General features: G+C 38.6%; 1 protein-coding gene across 3 annotated transcripts in view; it reads right to left on the minus strand.

Annotated features, from left to right (window-relative positions):
• Positions 1-18,203, minus strand: part of FASTKD1 (FAST kinase domains 1) — a 32,539-nt gene continuing 14,336 nt past the window's right edge. For 2 of the 3 annotated variants that reach the window (XM_083365514.1, XM_083365513.1), the window contains exons 7-15: positions 16,415-16,546; positions 13,950-14,436; positions 9,040-9,154; positions 5,829-5,957; positions 3,428-3,559; positions 2,991-3,104; positions 1,897-2,038; positions 549-663; positions 1-340 (exon numbers count right to left, since the gene is read on the minus strand). In XM_083365514.1, coding sequence (XP_083221640.1) covers positions 251-340; positions 549-663; positions 1,897-2,038; positions 2,991-3,104; positions 3,428-3,559; positions 5,829-5,957; positions 9,040-9,154; positions 13,950-14,436; positions 16,415-16,546 — 1,456 coding nt within the window. In that variant the 3' untranslated portion in view covers positions 1-250. The remainder of the gene's footprint in view (positions 341-548; positions 664-1,896; positions 2,039-2,990; positions 3,105-3,427; positions 3,560-5,828; positions 5,958-9,039; positions 9,155-13,949; positions 14,437-16,414; positions 16,547-18,203) is intronic. The other variant, XM_083365515.1, reaches the window with a different exon arrangement.

Raw genomic sequence — 18,203 nt, forward strand, 5'->3', positions numbered from 1 at the left:
AGTAAATTGCTATAACTACGGCTTAGGTAATTTGCCAGGTCAGGCTGGCCAAAAAGGGTCACACCTTATGCAAGAAATGTAATTGTGCAATGCACAATTTTCCCTCTGCAATTCCAAATAGGGGTACCTCCATATGCAACATAAATAGTCTTCATTTAAAAAAAATAAGTTTATTGAAGGCTGAAAATAATTAATTTCCAATGTTACAGTCCATATAAAATTTTTTATTTTTCTTCTCCACACTAGGATATCAAAGCTTTTCAAATATTTTCTTTTCTAAATATTCAATCTTTGCTTCCATGGATGACAATTCCATTGAATTCCATTCATAGTGAGGGATCTGAAAGAAAAGTATATGATTAAAATGAAGGTCCATTATTAAAATGTTATTAATATTTCTTTGCTTTTACTTTCCTCAAATGTATAATTACACGAGTACTTTAAAGTTGGTTGCAGCCTTTGGGCAAAAGGTGAATATTTATGGTAAGAAATATCATGCAGAAAATTCTGAAATTTTATTCAGCTTTTACAAAGAGGAGACATGATACCTGAACAACTTGATAACCGAGAATCTCTAAATGCCGCTTTTTCATGGCAACGTATCCTTTGACGTGATTTGAATTTTTGCAAAAAGCTTCTGAATCAAGGAATTCCACAGCAATTCTGAAGTAAATACAATTTCAAATTTATTTCATGTAACCAAAAATACAGCTTACAAGTATTTTATAATACTGAACACAAAGTTGTTTTAGAATTATCTTTACGGACCAATAGTTCAGAAGATGCTTATATTATTTTTTGTAATTTTATTGGCAAGTAGCTTATTTTTATTTCATATATAAAAGCTCACTAGTACATCATTATTCAGTAAGATTTGATTCTGCAATGAATTTTATGTGAGTGATAAACCTATGGGTATCTGTTCAGTTTAGAGTACATATGTCTCCTTTGGATTGTATTCTGATTTTATTTAAATTATATTAATTATTGAAAAATACAGTAATGTATGTGCTTGTGTGAATCAACGTATTAAAGTGGTAGACTATCTTCAAACCATAGGCTGCACCAGTTCTCCCCATTCCTTGATCAGAGGCTATCGTTCATGCCCTAGTCACCACCAGAATGGATTACAGTCAAGTGAGGTTGCCCTTCAAGAAATGGTAGGTGTACTCCTTGATCAACATAAGATTATACCTCTGCTCTGTGAGCTTTACTGGATGCTGGTCTGCTTCTGGGTTCACATCAAAGAACTGGTAAGTACATTGTGCAAAGTACAATGACCCTACATGCCATGGGGCTGGGTTATTTGAGGAACTACTTTTCCCTAGTTACATCTACTCTTCCCATCAAGTCCAACAGAAGAGGCATATTATAGGTCACGTCAATAAAGGAGGGTCATCTAAAAGGACCCAGAAGGAAAGCCGCCTCGGGCCCTGCACCTGCCTTTTGGAATAAAATAACCCCATGAGGTTAGATAGGGCCCTACAACCTTGCCTTTGGAAGCTCATGTTTTTGTCATCGTGCCTGGAACCTACAAGTTGGTTACCCTGTTAGTAATATATGGATTGCACTCTCCTGCAGATTATTATTTTTAGGGTTTTCATTATTTTAGTGGTTTTTATTTTAGAAGTTTATTTTTATTTGTTTTTGTTATCTGACTGTGTAAGGCACCCAGAGTCACGTATGTGAGATGGACAACTATATAAATCGAATAAATACGTGAACAGGAAAAAAAAGCCAGCTGTCTAATTAAGATCCCTGTTCTTATTATCACTTGAGTGAAATTGTAAATATAACGTGTCATCGCCTGCTCAGAGGACTGCCTGGAATTGAAAAATCTAGTGAAAACCCTTAGCGTCCTGCATTACTATAACATTAAAAAAAAAACATGATCACCTTTGCAATCCTGGTGGTAGCCCTTTCTTTCCGTAGGAGTGACCAGCTTCAGCACAACCTATGTTGTCTGAATTAAGCACGGCAATGTGTTGGTCTGTATATGCAACAGGTCTCCTGTTTTTATCAACGATAAATTCAAAATCTGAAAGACATGAATGACTATCAGTAATTTGAAGCTGAAGTCACGCCTACTAATATTTGTAAATAGGCATCACTAGAATAACATAAAGTAGGGCTGTGCAGCATTCGTGCTTGAAAGCAATGAGGTGCTTCAGAGCACTTTGGGGCTTCAATGAAAAAGAGCAGTGGTGAAGGTATCAGGCTACAGGTCAGGAGTCTGTGAGCTCTAATCCCACCTCAGGCAAGAAAAGCCATGACCTTGGGCCAGTCAACTTTCCCTCAGCCCTATTCATCTCGCAGGGTTGTTGCTGTTCTGGGGAAAACAGGAAGAGGCAGGAGTACCGTGTGTTTGCCGCCTTGAGTTATAAAAATAATGTCGGGAAATGAATGAATGAATGCATGCCTGAATGAATATAGCATCTGTCTGGAACTTTTAGGTTAGCTTGGATAGGTAAAGGTAAAGGTTCCCCCGCACATGCGTGCTAGTCGTTTCCGACTCTAGGGGACTCATCTCCGTTTCAAAGCCGAAGAGCCAGTGCTTGTCTGAGGACATCTCCGTGGTCATGTGGCCGGCATGACTAGACGCCAAAGGCACACGGAACGCTGTTACCTTCCCACCGTAGTGGTCCCTATTTTTCTACTTGCATTTTTACGTGCTTTCGAACTGCTAGGTTGGCAGAAGCTGGGACGAATAACAGGCGCTCACTCTGTTACGCGGCACTCGGGATTCGACCCGCCAAACTGCCCACCTTCTGAGCGACAAGCTCAGCGTCCTAACCCACTGAGCCACCGCGTCCCTTTAGCTTGGATATGCAGCTGCAAAAGTTAGACAAATGCCAAAGAATTGCTCACAAGGGGAAAAACATGCATAGTTTTAAAATCAAGAGTGTCATGTTCATGCAAGATCATAAACATTTAGACAAAACTCTCAAGGCTTGTATAAAATAAAACAATACAAATCTTATACAACCCACCAATTCTATAGTAGTAAGAAGTGAGTACAGAACATCTGACATAGTGGCTTCTTCCTAGGATTTCTCCAAGTAGTATATATATCTGCTGTTGCAACAGACTGGACAAATCAGTCTCTGGGGGGGGGGGGGAGAAAGACAGCAAAGAAAACAAACACACCAAATTAGAAATGAAAAGAAGACAGAACAAAGCCCCATCTATTATTTCACAAAGGCAAGGCCTAGGTATTATCAGAGGCTTCCCACCATCTTTGCCCATTTTTTAAAAGATCGCAGTTCTCCAAAGGAAGCAGACTGAACATGACAAAGGAGACCTTTAACTTCTAATTTTGCCATATCCAAGGAGTAATAAAATCCAGTTCTGTAAAAAAAAATGATTCAAAAGGAATTGTAGCCTTATATTTAATGCCATTAAAGTGCCCCAAACTTTAAATATTTACTTTTTTTCTTCAGCTGTTCACAGAAGCGTCTATGAAACCATGGAATCTGAAGCTCGGGGCACTCCAAACAGACAGCTCGATTCAGCTCCATCAGCTGGAAGGTGGACTTACTTGCTGTTTTCCATGGTAGAGCTGTTTTTAAAAAAAAACCCAGAAGAAATAAGCACAACAAGGCAATGTTTAGAATATAATATTGCAGTAAAAAAAAAGAAGGCAATTTTTTAGACAAAAAAATTCACAAAAATGTATTAGTGTCATTTTACTTACTTCACTGTGATAGCTAAGTACAGGTATCATCGAAGAATTCATAAATTAACAACCAGCACCTTGTTTTTAAGAATAAGAAATAAGAAACAAACAGCTAAGAGTAAAACATAACCCAAAGATGCTTTTTCAGGAGGCAACTGGACTTCCGTCTTTTTTTTTTTTTTCTGAAGACGTTTCACTTCTCATCCAAGAAGCTTCTTCAACTCTGATTGGATGGTGGGGAATGAAAGCATTTGTATTTCTTGCAGATAGCTGGTCATTTGCATTCTTTTAGAGCAGGGATGTCAAACTTGCAACATCACGTGACGTGTCACCACATATCATGACTTTTTTTCCATTGCCGGCAATGGGGTGGACGCGGTTTCAGCATGACGCAGCATCTGGCCCCTGGGCCGGCAGTTTGACACCCCTGTTTTAGAGAGTCAGTGAGGCCACTTGGAGGTTTGTCTCTGCCATCAGAGAAGCATTTTGGATGAGAACTGAAATTTCTTCAACAAAAAACAAGTTCAGTTGCTTCGTCAAAAAGCATCTTTGGGACAACTATGACCTCGATGACTGAGAATCTCCACAGACAGTAAAACAAAACCAATGTCTAAAAATTAAATTCAGGAAGTACTGAATCTATACAATTTTGTTGTACTTCATATCAGCTTCTGAAGAAAATTCTTGGTGACAGCCGAGCCTCTATGGAGGCAGCTACATTTAAATAAATGTAGCAAAAGTAAATAGCATTAAACTGATTTTTATTATTTGGCTGTTGTTTTTTCAGAATGTATTTATGGAACATTAAGCAGCTGTTTACCCGTGTGTGGATAAACGTGTGGATAAACATGGGGGAAACTTAAAGGCCAAATATATAAAATGACTAGTGATTTGAAGTTTTTCCTTTGTTATAGGTAATTTTTTCAACTAAGAACATTGTTGAGATGCAACCTATTTTTTTAAATCTATACATGTAAAAGATTTATTTGAAAAAACAAACTGTAAATATATATGGGAAAACTGTAGGTAAAAAATGCACTCCAGTGGGGACAATGAAAGTCCAAACAATATAAAAGTCCACCCAATTTTATATGCAAAAACTATTTTGACCATTTTTCACACCCTGAGAATATAGAATATCCCCAGACTAACATAGTATTTTTTAAAAGACTTAAATAACAACAGGAGTAGAAATTACTGATGTAGGAAAAACCCTTCTAATATTTGTCCCAAAGGTGCTTTCTCAGGAGGCAACTGGACTTCCTTGTTTTTCGTTGACAACTTTTTGCTTCTCATCCAAGAAGCTTCTTTAGCTCTGACTGGATGGTGGGGAATAGAAAGATTTAAATTCCTTGCAGACAGCTGGTCGTTTGCATTCTTTTTAAGAGAGTCGTTGAGGCCATTTGGAGGTGCAAATGTGTGTGGGGCCTTCTTGGCTGTAGGATGTTTTCTGCCCTGTGTCCCTTCACTGTTGAAGACAGGCCCAGGCTGTTGGCGATGAGTCTGTGTTGTTTGCACCTCAGACTGAAGCACAATTGCTCCCTGTAGTCTGCAATGTTTTCTGGAAATCCATTCATACTCCCGCACCATTGAAAAGGTGTTCATCACAAAGCGCACAGCTCAATGTCTACGGAGAATCTTCAACAGTGAAGGGACACAGGGCAGAAAACATCCTGCAGCCAAGAAGCTCCACCACACACATTTGCACTACTCAGGTAACCCTGAGGACACAAGTAAACCTCCAAATGGCCTCAACGACTCTCTAAAAAATTGCAAATGACCACTGCCTGCAAGGAGTATAAATCCTTCCGTTCCTCGCCATCCAATCAGAGCTGAAGAAGCTTCTTGGATGAGAAGCAAAACGTCTTCAAAGAAAAACAAGAAAGTCCAGTTGCCTCCTGAGAAAGCACCTTTGGGACAACCATGACCTGGATGGCTGAGAATCTCCTTAGTAGACCCTTTTAATATTTAACATCATTTACTATCAAGTTAATGCACAAAAGTACTGTACAGTACTTTATTTGGAGTAGTCTTTTTTTTTAAAAAAATCTTTCTTTCCCAAGAGTTGAATACTTTAGTAAGGCCCAAGACTACATTCTTTAAAATACAAGTTATTCATGAAACCTATCAAAAAATAGAAATTAGCACTAACTTTGAAGCTCAGCATCCAATTTGGAGAGAAATTCAATGTTAAATATAGCCTTTATCACGTTCTGTGGAAAATACCCAGCAGAAGCCAAAGCGAAACCAAGCCAGACAAGAAGAGAAGGTTCAAAATGTTCTGTACAAAATAAATAGATTAGCGCATAATATTACAAATTTATTTATCTAGAAGTGGTACAGCAAACAGGAAATATAAACTCTCTAAGGACCCCAAATTCTGATAGAAATATACAAATTGAATATAGTTGAGAACATTGATTTGCTTAACATTACCTGGCTTCCTGAGAGCTAAATACTTAGCATTTTTAAAAAATTTAGATGGGAGTAGAAATAATATATTTCACAACCTTACTTATTGTTAATTGTTTTATTGTAGCAATGTTTTTAGTTTCATATTCTGTCAAGTTATTAAGATTAGATGTCATACAATCAGTGTAAAGAATGAAAGGAACAATATCAGTTCTGAAATTGTTTTAGTAAAGTTTTTAATTCTTCTTCTCAGTTTTGAAATCTCTATGCATTTTCCAAACTATGAAGTTACCTATTTTGTACGACATCATAACACTTCCATTTTCTTTCCCTTTCGAAATTTCTGTTTTTTATTTATTAAAAATTCATTTGCACCTCTCTTCTTTGGAAAGATGCCCAAAATGTTCTATAATAATCTAAAAACATTTGAGATCAGAAACAAAATAATCCATTGTTAAGAAATTGGGAATTCATGTCTGAGGAAAGCCAAGATAATGGGCCTTCAAGATACATCAGCCAAGATACATCAGCATTGGCGCTGACTGTTGCTGAGAAATCTTTTAAATGCATTCAAGATAATTCTACCATGTACTATACAACCAAAAGGCAAGCATGGCACAAACAAGTTAAACTTATTTGTCAAGATCCTACCATCAGCCCAATCATATTATATGGATGAATAATGAATAATCAGCATGGAACAAAGGGCATAATGCCAAATATCACTCAATAGGGCAGGACCTTATTCTTTTTGTTCATTGGGCTTATGTTTAAGAGAAGAACAGATTTGATACCCACATTCTCTCCATGTAACTAATGTTAAAAACAATGATACTTAATATACAGGTGAAACTCGAAAAATTAGAACATCGTGCAAAAGTTCATTTATTTCAGTAATGCAACTTAAAAGGGGAAACTAATATACGAGATAGACTCATTACATGCAAAGCAAGATAGTTCAAGCCGTGATTTGTCATAATTGTGATGATTATGGCTTACAGCTCATGAAAACCCCAAATCCACAATCTCAAAAAATTAGAATATTGTGAAAAGGTGCAATATTCTAGGCTCAAAGTGTCCCACTCTAATCAGCTAATTAAGCCTAACACCTGGAAAGGGTTCCTGAGCCTTTAAATGGTCTCTCAGTAGGAATCACAATCGTGGGGAAGACTGCTGACCTGACAGTTGTGCAGAAAACCATCATGGACACCCTCCATAAGGAGGGAAAGCCTCAAAAGGTAATTGCAAAAGAAGTGGGATGTTCCCAAAGTGCTGTATCAAAGCACATTATAGAAAGTTATGTGGAAGGGAAAAGTGTGGAAGAAAAAGGTGCACAAGCAGCAGGGATGACCGCAGCCTGGAGAGGATTGTCAGGAAAAGGCCATTCAAAAGTGTTGGGGACTTTCACAAGGAGTGGACTGAGGCTGGAGTCAGTGCATCAAGAGCCACCACACACAGACGGATCCTGGACATGGGCTTCAAATGTCGTATTCCTCTTGTCAAGCCGCACCTGAACAACAAACAACATCAGAAGCATCTTACCTGGGCTAAAGAAAAACAGACCTGGTCTGTTGCTCAGTGGTCCAAAGTCCTCTTTTCTGATGAGAGCAACTTTTGCATCTCATTTGGAAACCAAGGACCCAGAGTCTGGAGGAAGAATGGAGAGGCACACACTGCGAGATGCTTGAAGTCCAGTGAGAAGTTTCCACAGTCTGTGTTGATTTGGGGAGCCATGTCATCTGCTGGTGTTGGTCCACTGTGCTTCATTAAGTCCAGGGTCAACTCAGCCGTCTACCAGGAGATTTTGGAGCACTTCGTGCTTCCTTATGCAGACGAGCTTTATGGGGGTGCTTACTTCATTTTCCAGCAGGACTTGGCACCTGCCCACACTGCCAAAAGCACCAAAACCTGGTTCAATGACCGTGGGATTACTGTGCTTGATTGGGCAGCAAACTCGCCTGACCTGAACCCCATAGAGAATCTATGGGGCATTGCCAAGAAAAAGATGAGAGACATGAGACCGAACAATGCAGAAGAGCTGAAGGCCGCTATTGAAGCATCCTGGTCTTCCATAACACCTCAGCAGTGCCACAGGCTGATAGCTTCCATGCCACGCCGCACTGAGGCAGTAATTGCTGCAAAAGGGGCCCAAACCAAGTACTGAGTACATATGCATGCTTATACTTTTCAGAGGTCCGATATTGTTCTATGTACACTCCTTGTTTTATTGATTGCATGTAATATTCTAATTTTCTGACATTGTGGATTTGGGGTTTTCATGAGCTGTACGCCATAATCATCACAATTATGACAAATCACGGCTTGAACTATCTTGCTTTGCATGTAATGAATCTATCTCATATATTAGTTTCCCCTTTTAAGTTGCATTACTGAAATAAATGAACTTTTGCACGATATTCTAATTTTTTGAGTTTCACCTGTACATATTACTCCTTTATTTGCTCAGTCCTTTGCAGCTGATTACTTCTTCACAAACTTACAGTTTTGCATTTATGCTTATGGCATTTTTGTAACATATTTTCTAAAACTGAGCGACTTTGTAAGCATCCTTAGAGAAAATAACCAGATGAAACACTTTGAAAAAGCCATTATTCATCTCAAAAAAGGTCTATTTTCAGTGACCATTTTAATGTATTCCTACTTATACACTGCAAAAGTACAAAAATAACACTGTAGTTTTTTAAAAGCTATAGAATGGGACAGTGCCCACACCAGGGCTGGCTCTTTAAATTTCCTCTTTAATAACACTCAGAAATTAGAATATTCTCTATGAAAACAATGAAAGAGCCCAAATAAATATATTTGCTTGCTTGCTTTCTCAGAAAGAGACAGAAACAGAAGTGTTTACAGTTCGACCTTTTCTTTGCATGTTGAGAATTGTCACTTCCAGAAAAAATGTGATCTGACAATCATTTTGATAACAAACTTACCCAAGTGAAGACTGGTGTGATTAATGCAAGCCTCAAAAAATTTCTCAGCTTCAGGAGGTTCATAATTAAATAAAGAAAACAGAGCAAGAATAACATGTACTTCTGAATAATAAATCTAGAGAAAGGAAAATAGGAGAAATCAGCTGATCTGTTTTTGCCAGTTTTGTGTAACATTCAAAAAACAACCACTCATCCACCTCTCCCAAGACTTCTTAAAACCCAGGGGAGAAGAGTTTTTCAAATATTCTGGTCCCAAGAAACTTGGATACTTCTAGCACTTTTAATTATGCTCTGAAACAGAAACAGGGTAGCTCAAGAAGCTACTGTAATGAGAGAGCTATAATTTTCTAATCAGGTCCACTGCTTACCTGCAATATAGTCTTGAGCATTTTTCACAAGCTACTGCCAGGTTATACTAATCCATATAAGATTTAACTAAGTATCTGTCGCTATAGATGTGGCGCCTCAACAAAAGGTATAGAAATTTGTTTTATAAACAGAAGCCCAACCCCAGCAAAACCTGGGCACCTAGCTTCAGAGGACAATTCTGAACTAAACCTAAACAGAAAACCTCACCCTAACCATCGTAAGCCTGTGGGTTCGGCAGTTGGGTCGGATGACTCAGATGAGGGGGAGGAGGGGGGTGTTGAAGAACTTGCTGATGATGGCTTTGAGGCTCCGCAGAGCCCCCAGCCAGGCCCCTCCTACCTGGTGGAGACCCAGCTGTGTGAGCCTGACAGTGTGGATGAAGATGACCCACAGCTGGCCCTGTTCAGGAGGCAGTCAAGTAGGAGCAAGCAGAGGAAGGCTGTGGGACTTCTCGGAAGGAGGCAGAGAGAGGCCACGCCCTGAACTCTTTATAAAGGGAATGTTTGGGGAGGGCTGGTTTGCTGAAAGCAACCGCTCCGATAGTGTTTCAAAGCTCCGGTATCTTGTTTCATGTTTTGTTTGTTTTTGTAATAAATTTGGCAGACGTATTCCAGCCTTTTGCCGTCTGTAAAGGAGTTGCCTTTTCTGCAAGGCCGGTAGCAGGCTGGTACAGAACAGGTAGCTCACAAAGGCCACACCCACTCTGGCCCCAAAAAGGCAAAGAAACTCCCGATATGTCATGATACGGCCCGCGACGTGATCGGGCTTGACTCCCCTGCTCTACGACTATTGAAGGAAAATTGAAAGTGAGTAGTTTCAATCTCCTGACTCTAATTTTGGGATGATAATCAGGTATGAGTATGGGAAGCCCTGTCTTATTTAAAGAGAATTCAGGCTATTCATCATCAACGTCTGATTTTCATAGCACAGCTATATGGAAGTGTGTCATAGCTTGAACAAAACGGATTTCTAAATTGCTGAAAAACAGCTGTTGATGCTCACTGAAGAAAGCTACCAAACTATTTCCAAAGCGTTTAGATCCTATCAATTCACTGTTAATTAGATTGTGTACCAATGGAGACAATTAAACACCAATGCTACCCCCCACCCTACCCCAGTGGTTGACCGATCAAGATCATATCAACAGCAAGACCTATAGTAGTCTGGGAAATCTTAAAGAACCCGAGAGTAACTAAAGGCCTTTCTTGCATTGGCAAATGTCAGCGTTCATGAGACCAACATCAGAACACTAATCAACGGTGTGCATGTCAGTACTCTCCAAAAACTAAATAAACATTGGTGCTAGTCTACAGTTTGCAAAAGTGGATAAGCCAAAAGGATGTTGTGGAAAAAAGTTCGGTGAACTTTTTGGCATGAATGAAAAGTGCGTAAGATATTTATCCATGTAGTAGGGTTGTATTGTTATTATCCTTCTCATCTTCTCATATTTCTCATCTTATTTTTCCTACTACCTTCTTCTATTGATACCTTATGATTTATCACTTGTTTGTATCTTATGATTTATGATTGTATCTTATGATTTATGATCTATGACTTATCACTTTGTGGACTTTATGTACAGAGAGCTTATGCACCAGAAACAAATTTCTTGTGTGCCCAATCACACTTGGCCAATAAAGAATATAAAGAATATTCTTGTGTGTCCAATCACACTTGGCCAATAAAGAATACAAAGAATACAGAATATTCTTATCTCATCTGTGAAATACAGCGAAGGAAATTTCACAGTCTGGGTTTGCTTTGCTGCCTCTGTACCAAAATGGCTTGCCATCATTGATGGGATTACAAATTCTGAATTATACAGGTGAAACTCGAAAAATTAGAATATCGTGCAAAAGTTCATTTATTTCAGTAATGCAACTTAAAAGGGGAAACTAATATATGAGATAGACTCATTACATGCAAAGCAAGATAGTTCAAGCCGTGATTTGTCATAATTGTGATGATTATGGCGTACAGCTCATGAAAACCCCAAATCCACAATCTCAGAAAATTAGAATATTACATGCAATCAATAAAACAAGGAGTGTACATAGAACAATATCGGACATCTGAAAAGTATAAGCATGCATATGTACTCAGTACTTGGTTTGGACTTCAAGCATCTCGTAATGTGTGCCTCTCCATTCTTCCTCCAGACTCTGGGTCCTTGGTTTCCAAATGAGATGCAAAAGTTGCTCTCATCAGAAAAGAGGACTTTGGACCACTGAGCAACAGACCAGGTCTGTTTTTCTTTAGCTCAGGTAAGACGCTTCTGACGTTGTTTGTTGTTCAGGAGCGGCTTGACAAGAGGAATACGACATTTGAAGCCCATGTCCAGGATCCGTCTGTGTGTGGTGGCTCTTGATGCACTGACTCCAGCCTCAGTCCACTCCTTGTGAAAGTCCCCAACACTTTTGAATGGCCTTTTCTTGACAATCCTCTCCAGGCTGCCGTCATCCCTGCTGCTTGTGCATCTTTTTCTTCCACGCTTTTCCCTTCCACATAACTTTCTATAATGTGCTTTGATACAGCACTTTGGGAACATCCCACTTCTTTTGCAATTGCCTTTTGAGGCTTTCCCTCCTTATGGAGGGTGTTAATGATGGCTTTCTGCACAACTGTCAGGTCAGCAGTCTTCCCCATGATTGTGATTCCTACTGAACCAGACTGAGAGACCGTTTAAAGGCTCAGGAACCCTTTGCAGGTGTTATGGCCTAATTAGCTGATTAGAGTGGGACACTTTGAGCCTAGAATATTGCACCTTTTCACAATATTCTAATTTTCTGAGATTGTGGATTTGGGGTTTTCATGAGCTGTATGCCATAATCATCACAATTATCACAAATCACGGCTTGAACTATCTTGCTTTACATGTAATGAGTCTATCTCGTATATTAGTTTCCCCTTTTAAGTTGCATTACTGAAATAAATGAACTTTTGCACGATGTTCTAATTTTTCGAGTTTCACCTGTACAAGCAAATTCTATATAAAACTATCAGGCATCTGATAGTGAGCCAAAGCTCAAGAGAAAGTGGGACATGTAGTAAAACAATGACCCCAAACAATAAGATGTATCATCATAGAATGATTAAATGTGTTGAAATGGTCAAAGTCATGACTTCAATCCTAGAGTAATGATTTGGGAGGACCTGAAGCGAGCCGTTCATGTGAGGAGGCCACCAATATCTCTGAATTGCAGCTGTTCTGTAAGGAGAAATGGGCTAAATTCTTCCAATCCGATATGCAGGACTAAGCAGCAGATATTGGAAATGTTTACATGAAGTTCTGGCTGCACAAGGAGGCCCCACCAGTTACACCTACTTTTGCCACACACTAATATGTAACTTTGGGTACCATTAAAATGAAAATCTATGAAATCAGGACTATACACATTCGGTTTCCACTGATTTCATTTCAATTAGCCACCCCACATTTTTATATATATTCTTTTTTAAAAAAACCAAATAATCATTATTTGAGGTTGTATACAGGTAGTGCTCGACTTACAACAGTTCCATTTAGTGACCATTTAAAGTTACAATGACACCGGGAAAAGTGACTTTTGAGCATTTTTCATACTTAAGACCACTGAAGCATCCCCATGGTCATAAGATCAGACACTTGGCAACTGACTCATATTTGTGACAGGTACAGTGTCCCAGGGTCATGTGATCCACCTTTTGCAAACCTTCCGAGAAGCAAAGTCAAGGGGGAAGCCAGATTCATTTTACAACCGTGTTTACTAACTTAACTGCAGTGGTTCACTTATCAAATGTGGCAAGGAAGGTCGTAAAATGGGGCAAAATTCAATTAACAAACGTCTCACTTAGCAACAAAAATTTTGAGCTCACTTGTAGTCATACGTCCAATACACTGCCTGTATATTCAACATATTCTGCAAAAATGCTCCTCGTACCATCTGTAATATATGTATTTCTGAACTAAAATATATTTTAAATTATTTAGAATCAATGCACAATCTGTATTAAACACGATTTAAAAGAGGAGCTCTGACAATTCAAGAAAGTACAAATTAAAAGTTTTTAAAAAGCATAAAAAGAACAGCACAGAAATATAAATAGGTATGGTACTGTATAGCTGGAATTAGAAAAAAACAAGATTGTACCAGGAATGTGGAAATAGAACAAAAGAGTTGGAAGGGACCTTGGAGGTCTTCTAGTCCAACCCCCTGCTTAAGCAGGAGACCGGCCTATACCATGTCAGACAAATGGTTATCAGGTCTCTTTTTAAAAGCCTCCAGTGATGGAGCAGCTGTTCCATTGAAGGCAAGCTGTTCCATTGTTTGAATGCTCCCACTGTTAGAGTGAGAACAATGTATGACACTGCCTTCTAACAAATCATATTCTTTGGGCACCAAGCCCACATTTTTCACATAACCAGTAGGAGCCCTTAGACGCAATTTGGGTGCCACAACTGAACCTTCAGTGTGTACAGTAGATGCTCTACTGCAGCCCTTCCCTCACTGCGCATGGCTCATTTCATCATTCGCAAGAGAGATACATGATATCATTTGTACCTGGTCGATATGTTCAGTGGTAACCGCAGCTATTCTGTCAAGTAATAGTGTACAGCGGTAGTTGGTTCCAATGAGAAAGGATGCAAACGTCACTACATTTGACCATGTAATCTGATCTCTCAACTGATGTAAAGTAACTATGGTCTTCTCGAGAAGCACTTCTTGAAACCATTTTCCATGTATGTATCTGAATTCCTTCAGCAAAATATCCAAATTGTTTATTTTCTCAAGTCTCTGAAAGGCGCAACTGTTAATTTTTTGCAAAAGTGACCCGTATGGTCCAGAATAGCTTTTCTGATTTGGCTTCTGATGTTTCATCCATTTTAGGAGATCTATGGTAAAGCGACTGAGCTGATTCAGACGGCACTGAGGTATGATGGCATCAATTTGAGTAACTACAGCTTCATCCACATAAGGAGAAGGAAGGTTAGAAAGAACATGAACCAGCATTAGAATATCAGCGGGGAATCTCTTAACTTGTAACTGGCTGGAATTGAAACAACAAAAATCCATTAAATAAATAAGGGACCATTAATTAAAAAAATGAATGTACAAGATATATGTGTACCATACGTTTTTACATGTTTTCAGTTAGATCACATGCATACTTATTAAAATATGCTGAGGACTACCGGTACTCTCACAGTTATGCTAGAAAACTGGAACCAAAGAACAAAAAAATAAGCAACCAACAGTATTAAACTTTTATTAGATAATTTAAACCATTAATTCTATGAATCTTAGCTAAGAATTTAATTAATATATCTATTAAAGTCATAAAGATAAAAACAATATGTTTGACTAAGTGCATGTTCTGTATTTTCAGATAATACACATTTATTGTTCAGAGCATTAATTTTACAAACGAAAGACGCATTCTATCAACAAACATCTGTTTAAAATTGCAACCTAGCAGTTCGAAAGCACGTAAAAATGCAAGTAGAAAAATAGGGACCACTACGGTGGGAAGGTAACAGCGTTCCGTGCGCCTTTGGCGTCTAGTCATGCCAGCCACATGACCGCGGAGACGTCCTCGGACAAGCGCTGGCTCTTCGGCTTTGAAACGGAGATGAGCACCGGCCCCTAGAGTCGGAAACAGCTAGCACGCATGTACGGGGGAACCTTTATCTTTTTTTAATGATACATATAAATAAGGTTAAAAGGTAAAGGTTCCCCCGCACATGCGTGCTAGTCATTTCCAACTCTAGGGACCGGTGCTCATCTCTGTTTCAAAGCCGAAGAGCCAGCGCTTGTCGGAGGACGTATCCGTGGTCATGTGGCCGGCATGACTAGACGCCAAAAGCGCACGGAACCCTGTTACCTTCCCACCGTAGTGGTCCATTTTTCTACTTGCATTTTTTACGTGCTTTCGAACTGCTAGGTTGGCAGAAGCTGGGACGAGTAACAGGCGCTCACTCTGTTACGCGGCACTCGGGATTCAACCCGCCAAACTGCCGACCATCTGATTGACAAGCTCAGCGTCCTAACCCACTGAGCCACCGCGTCCCTACATATAAATAAAGCTACACATTAACTAATTCAAACTGCACTCCTAATGGAAACAGATAATAGAAGATAAATGTGATATCTAAGTTATGCCCTTCTGTCAATGGAAACTGTTTTCTAAACATTGCTGGTCCCTAAACTTACCTACTAATGATCTATCTATCTTATCATCTATCCATCCATCCATCAGCAGTTTTGATCAACAGAGGGACGTTTAGGTAGATTCTACTCAAAGAGAAGAGAAATGATACAGGGGCATGAATGGAGTGGAACGTGGTTTGTTCATGTACATCACAAACACTTGGAAGTTCAAACAGAACTTTCCAGGTGAGTCAGTCTATTTGAACCCTACTTTAATACAACATGCATTGGAAGTTGGGTTCAAAATCTTCATTTTATTTTTCAAAGAGCTGTCACTACAAGTTTTTTTGAAAATAAAAAATTGTTAGAAATAATTTATTTTCCAAATATTGTATGAGTTAGCTCAGGGGTTCCCAATCGGGGGTGCGAAAACTTGGGTTTTCAAAATTATAGTGTATACGCATAATTCGTTGCTGTTATTTCAAACTTTTGTAAGGGGTGCGAGAATATATCAGAAGAGTTCTAGGAGTGCGGGGTATAGAGGATGTTAGGAGCTGCTGAGTTAGCTAGTGAGCTAATATCAAATAAGTTCACAGAATAATAAACATTTCTACAGGGCAAGTGTTCTTAATTGCACTTAATTGCAAAGCTGTAATAAATTTACAGACCTGTGCAGTTCTGGTCACTTTTTGAAATCAGACCTATATTTCATTAGTGCTTAGCTGTGATGTACAGGTTTCCTAGAAAGTCTGAACAGATTCGCCATTTTATATTCCCTTATGCTCATTTAATGTTTCTAACCCCATGAAACACAAGTCCGGATTAATAGATTGAGTATATAGATGTGCTGGGGGGGGGGGGGAAATGTACTTCCTTACCAGATTGACAATTGTTGTAATTTGGAATATATGTCAGATTTGGGCCAATGCAGCATGGCTAGCACATTTGTCACTCTGAAAAGCTCGAACGGCTTATACTGATCCAAGTATTTGCGAAAGAGGGATACAATCCTGAAAGCCAAAAAGATACACATTACAAAATTATGTTTCAAGTTAGAATGTTTTTTAGAGTGACCCATTCCATTATTCATACCAGACAACAAGCAGCAAAGCACAATTTTAAAACAAGTAGACATAAACCATCTCTTTCTTTAGCATCTTGCAGCAATTTGTATTTAATTATTAGTTTTTTTGACCTGCCATACATACTAGAGATATTTTTTGCATTAGGAGTATAGTACTGTCTGGAATAAAAATAACATCCTGGTTAATACCTTCATCCTAATCATTGCAATTTCACCCAGCAATGACAACTGGAGTTTTCCCCCATTTAAATAATGCCCTTCCATATTTTGAGATAATTTTTCTGAAATAACATACAGGTGATACTCGAAAAATTAGAATATCGTGCAAAAGTTCATTTATTTCAGTAATGCAACTTAAAAGGGGAAACTAATATATGAGATAGATTCATTACATGCAAAGCAAGATAGTTCAAGCCGTGATTTGTCATAATTGTGATGATTATGGCGTACAGCTCATGAAAAACCAAATCCACAATCTCAGAAAATTAGAATATTACATGCAATCAATAAAACAAGGAGTGTACATAGAACAATATCGTACCTCTGAAAAGTATAAGCATGCATATGTACTCAGTACTTGGTTTGGACCCCTTTTGCAGCAATTACTGCCTCAGTGCGGCGTGGCAAGGAAGCTATCAGCCTGTGGCACTGCTGAGGTGTTATGGAAGACCAGGATGCTTCCTCTCCAGGCGAGTTAAAACAATACAAATAAGTACACTTTAAAATAGAATTAAATAAGACTAGCCCACAATTAAACAAATTAAAATTAAAATTAAATTAAAATTAAAATTTAATCATCACAATTGTGACAAATCACGGCTTGAACTATCTTGCTTTGCATGTAATGAGTCTGTCTCATATATTAGTTTCCCCTTTTAAGTTGCATTACTGAAATAAATGAACTTTTGCACAATATTCTAATTTTTCGAGTTTCACCTGTACAGTTCCATATACAGTTCAATATAACCCGCAAGTATTTAACCTTCTTCCCAATTTTAAAACCTGTTTTATTCATCAGGGCTTCTGGATCAAGCATGGTCATAGTTTTATTTGACATTTTTCTTCTTTGCTTAATTTATTTTAAATCCAGCTAATGCACCAAACTCTTTTAGTTTCTTCATTAAACATTCTGTACCATTCTTGGGTTCTTGTATAATCCAGGTTAAAGCATTAGCAAAAGACCCTATTTTATAAGGCTTTAAATTTTCGAGCCTATTGTTTTCTCATCCTGTCTGATATTTCTCTTCAAAGCTCGTAGAACTAAAATAAAAAAGCAGAGGTGACATCCTTGTCTACAGCATGATCCTAAGCATGTCTAGCTACTTCAAGTTTTTACTTATGAGAAATACATTTAGACTTGGGCTATAATACTAGGTAAGTAGTATAAAATGCAGTGTTACATGTTGACTAAATTATACCTGGACTAAAGAAACTACCCCCTTCATGGATTACTGCCTTGTCGTGGCGAAGGGGCTTGCATAATTCAATGAAGTTATGAGCTATGCCGTGCAGGGCCACCCAAGACGGACAGGCCATAGCAGAGAGTTCTGACAAAACGTGATCCACTGGAGAAGGAAATGGCA

The sequence above is a fragment of the Vipera ursinii genome, assembly GCF_947247035.1.
Source record: "Vipera ursinii genome assembly, chromosome: 1".
Taxonomy (NCBI): domain Eukaryota; kingdom Metazoa; phylum Chordata; class Lepidosauria; order Squamata; family Viperidae; genus Vipera; species Vipera ursinii.